This window comes from Pristiophorus japonicus, chromosome 13, assembly GCF_044704955.1.
Source record: "Pristiophorus japonicus isolate sPriJap1 chromosome 13, sPriJap1.hap1, whole genome shotgun sequence".
Lineage (NCBI taxonomy): Eukaryota > Metazoa > Chordata > Chondrichthyes > Pristiophoridae > Pristiophorus > Pristiophorus japonicus.
In genome coordinates this window covers 72,227,095-72,241,030 of record NC_091989.1, presented here as the reverse complement: position 1 = coordinate 72,241,030, position 13,936 = coordinate 72,227,095, and the positions used below count along the sequence as shown (strand labels likewise).

The 13,936-nt window shown below is 42.8% G+C and overlaps 1 protein-coding gene across 2 annotated transcripts in view; it reads right to left on the bottom strand.

The window, feature by feature from the left end:
• Positions 1–13,936, bottom strand: part of eea1 (early endosome antigen 1) — an 89,041-nt gene that overhangs the window by 17,783 nt on the left and 57,322 nt on the right. For both annotated transcript variants that reach the window (XM_070897642.1, XM_070897643.1), the window contains 5 exons: positions 11,178–11,297; positions 10,360–10,563; positions 6,546–6,746; positions 2,744–2,857; positions 754–909 (listed from right to left, as the gene is read on the bottom strand). In XM_070897642.1, coding sequence (XP_070753743.1) covers positions 754–909; positions 2,744–2,857; positions 6,546–6,746; positions 10,360–10,563; positions 11,178–11,297 — 795 coding nt within the window. The remainder of the gene's footprint in view (positions 1–753; positions 910–2,743; positions 2,858–6,545; positions 6,747–10,359; positions 10,564–11,177; positions 11,298–13,936) is intronic.

Below are 13,936 nucleotides of genomic sequence, written 5' to 3'. Positions count from 1 at the left end.
GGCTAAATAGAACAAAGGTGAGTTCGACAAATAATATTTTATTTGAAAAATGGACTGCAGCAATCCTGGTTCAATTTGTTTTAAAGAAAACCACATGTGAAGCAGTATTCCATTCCCATCGCCATCACCACAGACACTTGGAAAAGTTGATTAAAAACCTCTCCATTACACCTCGATTCCACACCATGTTGTACAGATAGTGGGGTCTTTCTGCCTTTCAAGCACGTGGCAATTAGTGCCTCTCTTCTGAAACCCGATTTATTTTGTTTGAACTGGGAGGGAGATTAAACACTGCCATTCCAACAGTGATGAGGAAGAGCTGATTCAATGGCTATCTGCCACACATTTAGATCCCAAGTTAACCTCTAGTGATCTGGGTACACAAGCTCAGCTCCGAAGACCTGCAATGCACCAATTGTAGGACACATCCTTTTGCCAAGCACCTGGACTCTTTGTAAAAATTAATTCTTGAGATATGGGCATCGTTGGCAAGGCCAGCAAATATTGCTCAGCTCACAAAAGACCTACACATTACTGTAATATACTTTTAGCAACATAAATTGGGCAAATGAATATAAAAATGTATACTTCTGAAAGTAAAAATAAATCTAATTTCTCCCCTCTCAAGCATGCACTCTGGGCATTACACACACAACACACTGGTGATTATTCATTACTATTCCTGTTCTTCAGAGTAAATTTTATCTTTAAATTTCAGTATGGAGGATTTTTTTTGGTATATTGGCTACCGACCTTAACCTGGGTTTCCAGTTGTTCTATCTTCTGTTCAGAGATCAGTTGCTTCTCCTTGTATTCTTTAAGGTTGGCATCCAGTTGAGTGCAATACTCCGTCTTCTCATTAAGTTTTGATGCAGCATGATCCAGCTGAGCCTGGGCCTTGGTAATCTCCTGGGGAAATACAACATGTCCATAGTGTAATGGTTATGTTACCAAGCTTGCATTTATATAGCACCTTTAATGTAGTAAAACGTCCCAAGGAGCATTATCAACATTTGACACCGAGCTACGCAAGGAGACATATGGGCATATTAACCAAAAGCTTGGCCTAAGAAGTAGGTTTTAAAGGAGTGTTTTAAAGGCAGAGAGAGGCGCCAAGAGGTTTAGGGAGGGAATTCCAGAGCTTAGGGCCGAGGCAGTTGAAGGCATGGCCACCAATGGCGAAGTGATTAAAATCGGAGCTGTGCAAGAGGCCAGCATAGGAGGAGCACTGAAGGTTGTAAGCAATGTTCCCTCTAATGTTTTTTTGGGTGCAGGGGCCCTTGAACTGGCTGCGCAGCCCACTCAAATTTCCTCGCATGCGTGGTTTTTCCATTTAAAAGCCTGTGAGCCAGCCTGCGCGGGACCTCCAGATCACTACATGGCCGCACGGCTTAACGGGAACACTGGTTGTAAGGCTGGAGAAGGTTAGAGATAGGGAGGGGTGAGCCAATGGAGGTCAGCAAGCACAAGGGTGATGTGTGAACGAGCCTTGGTGCAAGTTAGGACATGGGCAGCAGAGCTTTGGATGAGCTCAAGTTTACAGAGGGTACAAGGTGGGAGGCCGGCTAGGAGAGCGTTGGAATAGCAGAGTCTCGAGGTAACACAAAGGCATGGATGAGAGTTTCAGCAGATGAGTTGAGGTGGGATGGACACAGGCGATGTTATGGAGTTGGAAGTAGGTGGTCCTGGTGATGGAAAGGATATGGGGTCAGAAGCTCAGCTCAGGTGGATAAGTAATCCAGAGAATGCAAGTTCAAATCCCACCGTTGCTGGTTGAGAATTTGAATTCAGTTTTTTAAAAATCTGGAAATAAAAAGCTGGTGTCAGTAAAAAATGACCATGAATCTGTTGGACTGTCGTATAAACCCAACTGGTTCACCAATGTCCTTTAGGGAAGGAAACCTGCCGTCCTGGCCTATATGTGACGCCAGTCCCACACGAACATGGTTGACTCCAAACAGCCTAGAAAGCCACTCAGATTGTACAAGGTTAAGTAGGGATGGGCAATAAATGCCGGCCTTGCCAGCGGCGCATACATCCCGAGAATGAATAATAATTTTTAAAATATCAGTTCGCCCACCACACACGTTAAGATACTTTTTAAAAAATATATATAATTTGCATCATTCTTTTGAGCCATCTTAAAATTAGGAATACCTGTATAACCAAGTCTACTTTCTGCCCTCCCATTTCTCTCCCCCTACCCCCCATCTCAAAGTAGATTTTTTGGCTGTCGTATTGAAAACTCCTCAGTTACGTTAAACAATTTAAAGGGCTTTTCCTAACTTTATATTTTAATTCACAGTAGGCTGTGTTAATCCAATAGCCAGATTGCTTTGGTACATTTTATTTCTTAATGCAAATAGTAGCTGTTGCTTTGGAGTCTTAAGTAGATGTCGCTAGTACTGGCATGACTTAATGCATAGTTCTGAAGCAAGAACGCAAGATACAAGAACGTGTTTGATCCACCTATAATGTATTCATCTCAAGTCTGCAAACTTCCTGTCAATATGTACATAAGAATTTCAAACGGAAACTGTTGATTGCCAGCTTGTCCTGTGATTACACCCGCCTGCTGTTGCGGGTGATGCAGCGCCACCACTGGCAGGAGGGTGTAATTACAGCCCAACAGGTTTACATAGGCTGTTTCCATTGTAATGTGGATATAGGGATTTATAATGGAAAAATAAAAAGGACAGAACACGTGACTTTGAAGCTGGACTGAAGCGCCAAAGTCCGGTACCTGCTCTTTATCCTGCAGGGCGTGCTTGGCGGTTTCTAAATGGTTCTCCAGGTCAGCTCTTTGTGCAGTCTTGGATGCTTCCGCAGACAGTAGTAGCTCAGTTTTTCCCTTCACCTGAAATATTTAAGAAAACATGAATTGAACTGGCAGCCATAGGTGATCAGAATGACTCAATTAACTCTGGAGAATGGAAGAGAGGAAATGGACGAGGCCATTTGGCTCCTCGAGCCTGCTCTGCCATTCAATTAGATCATGGCTGATCTGTACCTCAACTCCATTCACCCACTTTAGCTCTACATACCTCAATACCCTAACCCAACAAAAATCTAGTGATCTCAGTCTCGAAAATTTCAATTGACCCCCAGCATCCACAGCCTTTTGGGCAGGGGGGGGGGTGGGAAAAGAGAGTTCACCATCCCACTATCCTTTTTGTGAAGAAGCATTTCCTGATTTCAATCCTAACTGGTCTAGCTCAAGTATGAGAGAAGCATTTGATTTATTTTCTCCATGCTGAATAAGTAATAGTTAGCAAGTACAAAATGGGGAATAAATCTTTAGTGGTATCTTGGCCTGGTCTTTATCAACAGATTCACTGCCCACTGATTACTGTTGGGGAAAGCACTGATAGAAAGACTTGCATTTATATAGCGCCTTTCACGACTACTGGACATCTGAAATCGCTTTACAGCCAATGAAGTACTTTTGCAGTGTATCACTGTTGTAATGTGGGAAATGTGGCAGCCAATTTGCGCACAGCAAGCTCCCACAAACAGCAATGTGATAATGACCAGATAATCTGCTTTTTGTTATGTTGATTGAGGGATAAATATTGGTCAGGACACCGGGGATACTCCCCTGCTTCGAAATAGTACCATGGGATCTTTTACGTCCACTTGAGAGCAGACTGGGCCGCAGTTTAACGTCTCATCTAAAGATGGCACAGGTACTGGATGTTCACGGCACAGGAGGAGATCAATCTGCCATTGGTCCCGTGCTGGCACCAACTCTTCAATGGGACTGATGTCTTATTGCAGTTCCCTGCCCTTTCCCGGTAAGGGCAGAGGCTGTTTAAAATGTCTCTGCCTAAAATTCCAATTTTTCCAGCAATGGGAATGTTTGTCACCACGTATCATTTAAGATAATCAAAGTGCGCTTGACAGAATGTTTCAAAAATATCCAACACTACTGAAAACCCAAAAATTCCACGCAGCACCGATTGTGTACAATTAACACTGTACAAATAATTTCAGCATATACAAAGTGGTTCAATGCCACTTTAAATCTATCACAATTATGCTGACTATTTCTACCGGTTTAAAATTTTACATCTGCACATATTTCCTGTCAACTTGCTTCGTTATAAATTCAATGTCCACATTTATAATTGGAGATTGCCTACTTCAGATTACCCTCTCCTGCCATTGGAGGTGCTATTACAGTAGGCTGTAAACACACCGTCGCCAGTGGAGGCTCTACAGCGGCAGACTGCAATTAGATCCTCCTGCCAGTGGAGGTGCTATAGACAGGACTGGTGCTATAGACAGGCTAAGTGAATGGGCAAGTACATGGCAAATGTAAAGTTATCCACTTCGGTAAGAAAAATAGAAAAGCAGAGTATTTTTTAAATGGCAAGAGACAGGGAAATGTTGGCACTCAGAGGGACCTGGGTGTCCTTGCACATGAATCACAAAGTTAACATGGAGGTACAGCAAGGAAAGCAAATGGTATGTTGGCCTTTATTACAAGAAGATTTGAGTAGAAGTAGTAAAGATGTCTTACTGCGATTATATAGGGCCTGGTGAGACCGCATCTGGAGTAGTGTGTATAGTTTTGGTCTCCTTACCCAAGGAAGGATATATTTGCCAGACTCATTCCTGGGATGGGAGGATTGTCCTACGAGGAGAGATTGCGCAGACTAGGCCTATATTTTCTCGAGTTTAAAAGAATGAGAGGTGGTCTCATTGAAATATGCAAAGTTCTTACAGGGCTTGACAAGGTAGATGCAGTAAGGATGTTTCCCCTGGTTGGGGAGTCCAGAACCAGGGGTCACAGGCTCAGAATAAGGGGTCGGCAATTTAGGACATAGATGAGGAGAAATTTCTTCACAGAAGGTGGTGAATCTTTGGAATTCTCTACCCTAGAGGGCTGTGGAAGCTCAGTCGTTAAGTATATTCAAGGCAGAAGTCGCTAGATTTTTGGATATTAAAGGAATCAAGGGATACAAGGATAATGCAGGAACGTGGAATTGAGATAGATCAGCAATTGAATGGCGGAGCAGGTTCAAGGCGCCGATGGCCTGCTCTTGCTCCTATTTATGTTCTAATTACACTCTGCCAGTGAAAGTGCTGCAACGGTAGACTGTAATTACACCCTCCTGCCAGTGGCGGTGCTACAGCAGTAGACTTTAATTACAGCCTGTGAAGTTTATATAGGAAATTATTATAAATGAGGACATAGGGATTTATAATGGAAATATAAAGAAAGAACAGAATGTATTGCTTTAACATAGGTGCTGAATTACATTTGGACACCCTGGCCCAATTAGCCGGTAAGCCCACTTCACCCGAAGACGACACTTGGTCTTCACTCCCCGTGTCCAACACCATGAGAGATGGACTAGCGTTTTAAAAACCATTGTAATAGTATCTGGGCGTTTAAATGGAGTCAAGGTATAGAGCAGTTGGGTTTATGGCTCTAATGTAACTTTAATTTAGCAATATGCCTCTCCTATGCTTCCAGCATGAAACAACCGAATGGAGATTAGTTCAAGAGTGTTAATTTCTGTATCATGCACCCGTTGTATTGAAATGGAAGCCCATCTCGCAGCAATATGGGCTACACAAAGCAATTGGATGTTGTTTCCACCTCTTGGAATTCTACCAGAGAACTTGTGGCTCAAGTCTTGCCAATTTGTGGAAGACTATGTACACTTCAATACTGTACCCAGCACTTACAGGGGGACTGTTCAAGGTACTATATAATGAGCACTGTAGGATTGAGTCAGTCAATAAAGTTCTCAGGCTTTCCTATTATAGGTTACATGGTTATCAACACCTCAGTTGGGATTCTGCTTTCCAATCTGTAATGAAATCTTAAATTTGTGTCTGTTAATTTCCCTCCAATATTTAATGCTTTACTTTAAAAGTTGGCACATTCAATATTCTAGGAGCATCAACAAATTCCCTAGTAATCATGGAATGATACACATGGAGGTCCTTCGTGCCTCTGAAAGAGCCACCTAATTAGTCCCACTCCCCTCGATCTTTCCCCACAGGCCTGCAAAGTATTTCCTTTTCATGTATCTATCCAACTCCTTTTTGAACGTTACTGCTGCTTCCACCGCCCTATCAGGCAGTGCATTCCAGATCACAACAACTCGCTGTATAAAAAAAATTCTCATCTCCCCCCGGTTCTTTGCCAATGTTCTTAAATCTGTGTCCTCTAGTTACCGACCCTCCTGCCAGTAGCACAATTTCTCATTATTTAATCAATCAAAACTTCATGATTCTGAACACCTCTTAAATCGCCCCTGAACCTCATCTCCGAGGAGAAAAAGCCCAGCTTCTCCATATATATTGATTTAATGTCGATAAATATTATAAACAGGGTATGCTGGGTGATTTCCCCTTTAAATTTGTATATTTTACAGTAACCATGTAATGGAAAAACCTGAAGTAATTTGAACCTCATTCTTGAAATCATAATTTGTTGTTTTATTGAAACGCGGGATAAAATGCAAAGGCCAGAATGAGAGCGCCAGTCAATGAATGAATGAATGAAATGAATGAAATCCACACTGCACCTGTAAGTCAAGTTGGGTCATCTTCTCCTTGGTCTCCCCAAGCTGATTGGTGAGCTCACTAATGGTTGACTCGAGGGAGTGAGCTCGGTCTTCAGTCGCACGCAGGTGAGATTTCTGCTCCTGCACTTGCTTGTGTAAATTCTCTTGTGCTTGGTTGTGACTCTCCGTTTGATTCTTCAGCTTCTCAGTTAGCTGGGCAACCTAACATTTGGGCACAGGGAACGGTCACCAACATGGAATTAACATTCACATGGTTACTGCCACGCGCACACTCGGATTCACGTTTGCGGAGGTAAATTCAACACCCGCTGTAAGGAAACAGTTAATCAGACTGTCCTGAACCCTAACGTGTTATACTGCAATTGATTTCTCGTTATATTGTAGTACTCTTAATGGCTAGAAAATTGCAGTTGGAGGCTTCCTGCGGGCAAACGCCTCCGACCAAAAAAAACATTTCCAAAAGTACCTGGAGGTCCCGGAGGAACCGAGACTTGCAGTCCGAGGCCTAGATGCGCAGCCCAGCATATGGGCTCTCACATCCCAGGAATGTAAGCGCAACCTGGGATCACATGGGTCTGGACCACCTCTCACAATGTAATATTCTCAGTGATAACAGGAACTCCGTTTGTAAGAGCTCCCATTACTATCAATGAGAATACCCCAAAACACAAACACACAACACAATAAATTTTTAAAAAAACACCTCATTCAAAATTCATTGAAATTAAATGTTTTAGAAAAAATATATATTTAAGATTTTAAAAAAAATGTTTTAATAGGGTTAAAAAATAAACTTGCCTTAATGGACAAGGTTTTTAAATATAAAAATTAGTGATAAAATTAAATTTTTCTATGTTTTAAAACTCTTATGCTGGTAACAGTAGGCTAGATGCCTGCTTTTACCAGGCGCAAGAGTTGGAAGGACATTCGCTGGGCATATAGCCCAATCTCTCCTGCACGATTGTTCTTTTCCCGGGGATACATGCGATCTGTCAAAACAGATTGCAAAAGCGGTTCTCGGTGCATCGCGTGCTAAGAACCAGCACTTGAGGCCTCTTCGAGTGTGCGTTCATATTGTACGCACCCAGAGAAACCGCAATATTCGGGCCAACCTTTAGCCTTTGCCTGTTAAGCAGGGAAACACAAGTCAATGTAAAGTACCACTGGGTTGTTGGACCAGGACTGACCCTGTAGCAATGGTAATTAAAGGTTTGAGACACTGCACACTGATTACAGTGTGGAAAAACAGTTAGTTCGGCAAAGCAAAATATCTGGGCGTACATCATCCTATTTAATTGGTATGAATGATAGAAGCAACGACAAGACTTATAATTAAAAGGTTTTGTCAGTAGAACAGCAATTATATGGAATCAGAGGGAAACTATCGGTAAGATAAAGTAAGGGAGTTAGCTCAACAGGAAAAGAGCTCGTTAAATTGGGTAAAGTAGTTATTGATATGGGAAAAGCCAATTAATGCTCCCTATATAGTTATATTTCAACGTTTATATAATGATGTAATGCAGAATTGTGCGCTTTGTCACATGGAGGGAATAAAACAAATGTATAAAAATTGGGTGTTTGTAATGAGTATCTGGATATGTAAAGGCCCAAGGAACAGAGCTCAGAACCTGCCTTGGCCAACCTTGAACTCCCTCCTGAAACCTCTCCACCTCTCTTTCCTCCTTCAAGACGCTCCTTAAAACATACCTCTGACCAAGCTTTTGGTCGTCTGCCGTAATTTCTTCTGTAGTTCGGTGTCAAATTTATTTTTTTATAACACTCCTGTGAAGCGCCTTGGGACGTTTTACTATGTTAAAGGCGCTATACAAATAAAAGTAGTTGTTGTTGTAACGTGTTTGAATCTTCAACCAACATTAGGTCGAGTTGTAAGGGGTCGGCCATTTAGGACTGAGATGAGGAGAAACTTAATTCACTCAGAAGGTAGTGAATCTTTGGAATTCTCTACCCAGAGGACTGTGGAGGCTCAGCCTTTCAGTATATCCAAGACAGAGATAGATAGGTTTTTGGATATTAAGGGAATCAAGGGATATGGGGATAATGCAGGAAAGGGGAGTCAAGGTAGAAGATTAGCCATGATCTTGTTGAATGGCAGAGCAAGGTCAAGGAGCTGTATAAGAAATAGGAGCAGGAGTAGGCCATATGGCCCCTCGAGCCTGCTCCACCATTCAATAAGATCATGGTTGATCTGATCATGGACTCAGCTCAACTTCCCTGCCCGCTCCTCTTAACTCCTTATTCCCTTATCATTTAAGAAATCTATTTCTGTCTTAAATTTATTCAATGTCCCAGCTTCCACAGCTCTCTGAGGCAGCGAATTCCAGAGATCCACAACTCTCAGGGAAGAAATTTCTCATCTCAGTTTTAAATGGGCGGCCCCTTATTCTAAGATCATGCCCTCTAGTTCACGTCTCCATCAGTGAAAACATCCTCTCTGCATCCACCTTGTCAAGCCCCCTCAATCTTATACGTTTCGATAAGATCACCTCTCATTCTTCTGAATTCCAATGAGTAGAGGCCCAACCTACTCAATATTTCCTCATAAATCAACCCCCTCATCTTGGAATCAATCTAGTGAGCCTTCTCTGAACTGCCTCCAAAGCAAGTATATCCTTTCGTAAATATGGAAACCAAAACTGCACGCAGTATTCCAATACCCTGTATAACTGTAGCAAGATTTCCCTGCTTTTATACTCCATCCCCATTGCAATAAAGGCCAAGATACCATTGGCCTTCCTGATCACTTGTTGTACCTGCATACTATCCTTTTGTGTTTCATGCACAAGTACCCCCAGGTCCCCCTGTACTGCAGCACTTTCAATCTTTCTCCATTTAAATAATAACTTGCTCTTTTTTCTGCCAAAGTGCATGACCTCTCACTTTCCAACATTATACTCCATTTGCCAAATTTTTGCCCACTCACTTAGCCTTTCTATGTTCTTCTGCAGATTTGTGTGTGTCCGCTTCACACATTCAATGTTTAAGAACCTTATTGATTTAAGGAGTCAATTATAAATAAGAACCCTATCCTCTAACCCCTTTAATTCCCTTGAGTTGCTGGATGGCTCCATTGGTCAGTGCACTGGCCGATGTTGGACTGGGGCAGACAGGCCAGCAATGCGCCAGCCCCATCTCCATTCTGTGCAGAACTAGTGGATCTCAGCTGAGGCAAGCTGAGAGAGACTACAAGTGGCCCCAGCATCCCCTGGGCTAGAGAGGGGGACAAATACTGATGGTCAGTGACTCCTGCCATCGAGAACCTCACGCACGAGTGGGCTCAGCTGTACCGCCCTCAATCCCTCACGGGTGATACCCAGTCCAGGGTCACCCATGAATAATAGCTATTTGGGACGAGGTAGTGGGAGAAGGGACAGCTCCTCAAATGTACCTCAGCAAAAGTCAACAGGGGTGGAATGGGATATGGGCGTGACTGTACTAGAACTGAATATCGGGCAGGGTGTACAACAGGCAGCAGAAGCGACTCTGCCTATTGTGTATCTCCGTCCAAGTCCAATCTCACACCCAATGTCTTCAGGAAGAGGGAAGAAAACGGGAGGGTACAAGAATATAAACTTGGGTGATCAGTGTAATATATTAAGCTCTTTAATATATAACAATAATTGTTAAATTAAAGACTATTTCAAGATACAGCAAAAATGATAATTTACCGCATAATTATAAAAATCGTTATTTGCTTCCCAACTATGATGACGCTGACCCCCCCCCCACCAATACGCACAATAATGGGTTTACCGAGCGCAGATGCAGACGCTGAAATGAGAGCGGACTAATGTACCTGGTCTTGCAGAGCATGGTTCTTCTCCTGAAGCTGATTCAAAATGGCCACCTCGCCCTGGCCATCTTGGATTTTGGTGAAAAGCTCCTCCCGCTCCGTCTCAAGCTGCACTATGCTGTCTTTGCTCTTCTGCAGCAGAGCCTCCAGGTTCTGAATCTTCTGGTCTTTGTCCCCGATCTGGCGCAGCACTTGTTCCAGATCATTCTGAAGCACAGAGGGTTGGAGATTATTCGAACGGCCTAGCTTTAGCAAAGTTTTAACTGCAAACACCACATTCTTTGCCACTGCAAGCACGGAGCTTTTCATCCTATGCCGAAATCAATAAAGACATCAGTGTTGTGTACACTTTACCTGTGGAATGAGACTTAGTAAATCACTGCAGACCCCACAAAATTAACACAGAAGCTTTTCTTCCATTTTTTTCATGCACTTCATTTTCCATGTTTATTTATTCTTAAATGGTGCAAACCTAACCCAGTTTCTCCAGATCACCAGGCAGGGCATGCAACAGAAAGACTTCAACAGAAAGACCTGCATTTCCACGACCTCAGGGCGCCCCAAAGCACTTTACAGCTAATGAAGTTCTTTTGAAGTGTAATCGCTGTTGTAATGTCGGAAACGCAGCAGCTAATTTTGGGAGTACCTTCACCATACAGACTGCAGCGGTTCACCACCCTCACCTTCTCAAGGGCATCTAGGGATGGGCAATAGATGCTGGCCCTTGCCAGCAACTCCCACATCCCAAAATCTAATCGTACAACTTACTCTTCTCCCATGTGGGGCCTTTTAAATGACAACGCAGACACCGAGTAAGTTACCTGGGTTTCCCTCAGCTGGGATGTGGTGGTCTGTTGACCAGTCTGTAACTCCTGATGCTGTTGCCTTAGTTTGTCCAACTGATGTTGCACTTCAGTCGTGGCAGCTGTACTTTCCTTTACCTGAAACAAACCCAACATGTACATTAGAAAAAAAAAATCACGAAAATCATTCAGGTGGGCCTTGGCCTCAAAAATAGCAATAAGCATGCTTGACCATTCTGCATGTGAAGACCCACATACTGCTGCAGATAATCAGGGTCTTCAACTTTTCCCAAAGGCCAGCAAACATTAGAGTGTTTAATAAACGGGAACTATGGTATCGGTCAGCAATGCAACATCACATCATCTTTATGCACTCTCGCTAGGGTCTTGCCTTGTACACGGAGCCTCCCCTTCCCCCACCAGTGCATGTAGCCACAATGCCAGCTTCCCATAGCCCAGCCCCTCAGGATCATTAAAAAAGTCAGATCAACCAATTGGGATGGCTTGACTGACATTCCTCTCCTCTACATTGGTCGACTGTAATGTATTTGCTTGGTGGGTCCTTTGCTTAAGGATTCATTGCTATTAAGAACTAGTTGGTTTATCAGCAAAAGGTTTATCACACTACACATTACCAGTTCATCTATCAGGCTCTCAACCATTTGCCTCATCGTGGATTCCAATTGGCTGGGGTTTTATTGAGTCTTGTGAACAACACATGACTGGCTAAGCCACTCCCAACTCAACAACTCTACAAACCTGTGAGCATACTCACAGGTACATACATTACACTCGACGTACTGGAGAAGCTCGAAGCATTGATGTAGGTATCTATTGTACTGTAGAAGTATGTGGCTTATGCTCAGCATCCATTGGTCACAGGAGTGGAGGACTGAAATGACTCGTTACACAGTTCATGGGACATTCAAAGCCAATCATCGTTTGAAATATATCCAGGGGAAAAGTTTACTTTCACAGACATGGGACAAAAACTGGCCCATAGGCTTTATTTTACAGAAGGAACATCAATAAGACTGATATGACGAAGTCAAATGAGGGCAGGATGGGAGTAAAGCTGTTCACAGAACATGGGACAAAGATAGTTGGATAGGAGAAGGATGCTAACACCATTACAGGACAGAGAGCTGGGTCGGAGGAGGGTTTTAACAATTACAGGACAGTCCTTGAAGCATCTGCAAAGGGATATATAGATAGGCTAAGTGAGTGGACAGTAAGGAGGCAGATGGAGCACAATATAGGGAAATGTGAGGTTATTCATTTTGGTAAGAAGAATAGAAAAATAGAACATTTTTTAAATGGCGAGAAACTTTTCAATGTTGGTGTTGAGAGATTTGGGAATCCTCGTTCAAGAAACAGAAAGCTAGCATGCAGGTACAGCAAGCAAGGGAGGCAAATGGCATGTTTTCCTTTATTGCAAGAGGGTTGGAGTACAAGAATAAGAAAATCTTGCTTTAATTGTACAGGGCCTTGGTGAGACCACACCTGAAGTAATGCACACAGTTTTGGTCTCCTTATCTAAGGAAGGATATACTTGTCTTGGAGGCAGTACAACGGAGGTTCACTCGATTGATTCCTGGGATATGAGAGCTGTCTTATGAGAGATTGTGTAGAATGGGCCTATACTCTCTGGAGTTAAGATGAATGAGAGGTGATCTCATGGAAACATACAAGATTCTGAAGGGGATTGACAGGTTGTTTCCCCTGGCTGGAGTGTCTAGAGCTAGGGGGCAGAGTCTCAGAATAAGGGGTTGGCCAGTTAAGACAGAGATGAGGAGGGATTTCTTCACTTAGAGGGTTGTGAATCTTTGAAATTCTCTAACCCAGAGTCGCTGTGGATGCTGAGTCCGAGAGTACATTCAAGGAAGAGATGGATTGTTGGAGTCTCGGGGAATCAAGGGATGTGGAGATCGGGCAGGAAAGTGGAATGGAGATAGAAAATTCAACCATGATCTTATTGAATGGCAGAGCAGGCTTGAGGGGCTGTATGGCCTACTCCTGCTCCTAATTCTTATGTTCTTATTTCCCCTGATGAATTTTAATTATGTGGAAGTCGAATGAAGATGATTACAATGTTTAAGTTTGTGCCAAAATATTTAATGCTGGCATCTAGCTTTCTACAGACCAGAGATAAAAATAGCTATTTGCAAATTGTTGTACGAAAACCTAATAAACTGTCGATTTAATAATTAAAGTCGATAATACTGCAAATAGATGTTACACAAAAACAAAGTTGACAGACCATATTTCAAAGGAAGGAAAGAGAGACGTTGCATGTCTATAGCACCTTTCATGACCTCAGAACATCCCAAAAGTGCTTCACGGCCAAGAATTGTTGCTTTATAATCTCCACACAGCGAAGGCCCACAAACACCAATCAAACGGCCAAATTTCAAACGCGAATATACTGTTTTAATCCGTCACTATTGTTTACCATGTATTTGAAATCTTTTAAGTCCAACGGCTGGCTGAATAAACGGCTCATTGGACTGTGCTAGAAAAAAACGGTTATTTTTATCTCGAGTCTGTAGAGTTCCTGATGCAAACAGGAAATATTTTGTTGCAGGATGTTGACGAATAAATTGGCACTTAATCTGTTTTAGTGTTGTTGGTTGAAGGATAAATATTGGCCAGGACACCAGGAGAACTCCCCTGCTCTTCTTCAAAATAGTATTGTGGGATCTTTTATGTCCAACTGAGAGCGCAAACAGGGCCTCGGTTTAACATCTCATCTGAAAGACGGCACCTCCGACGATGCG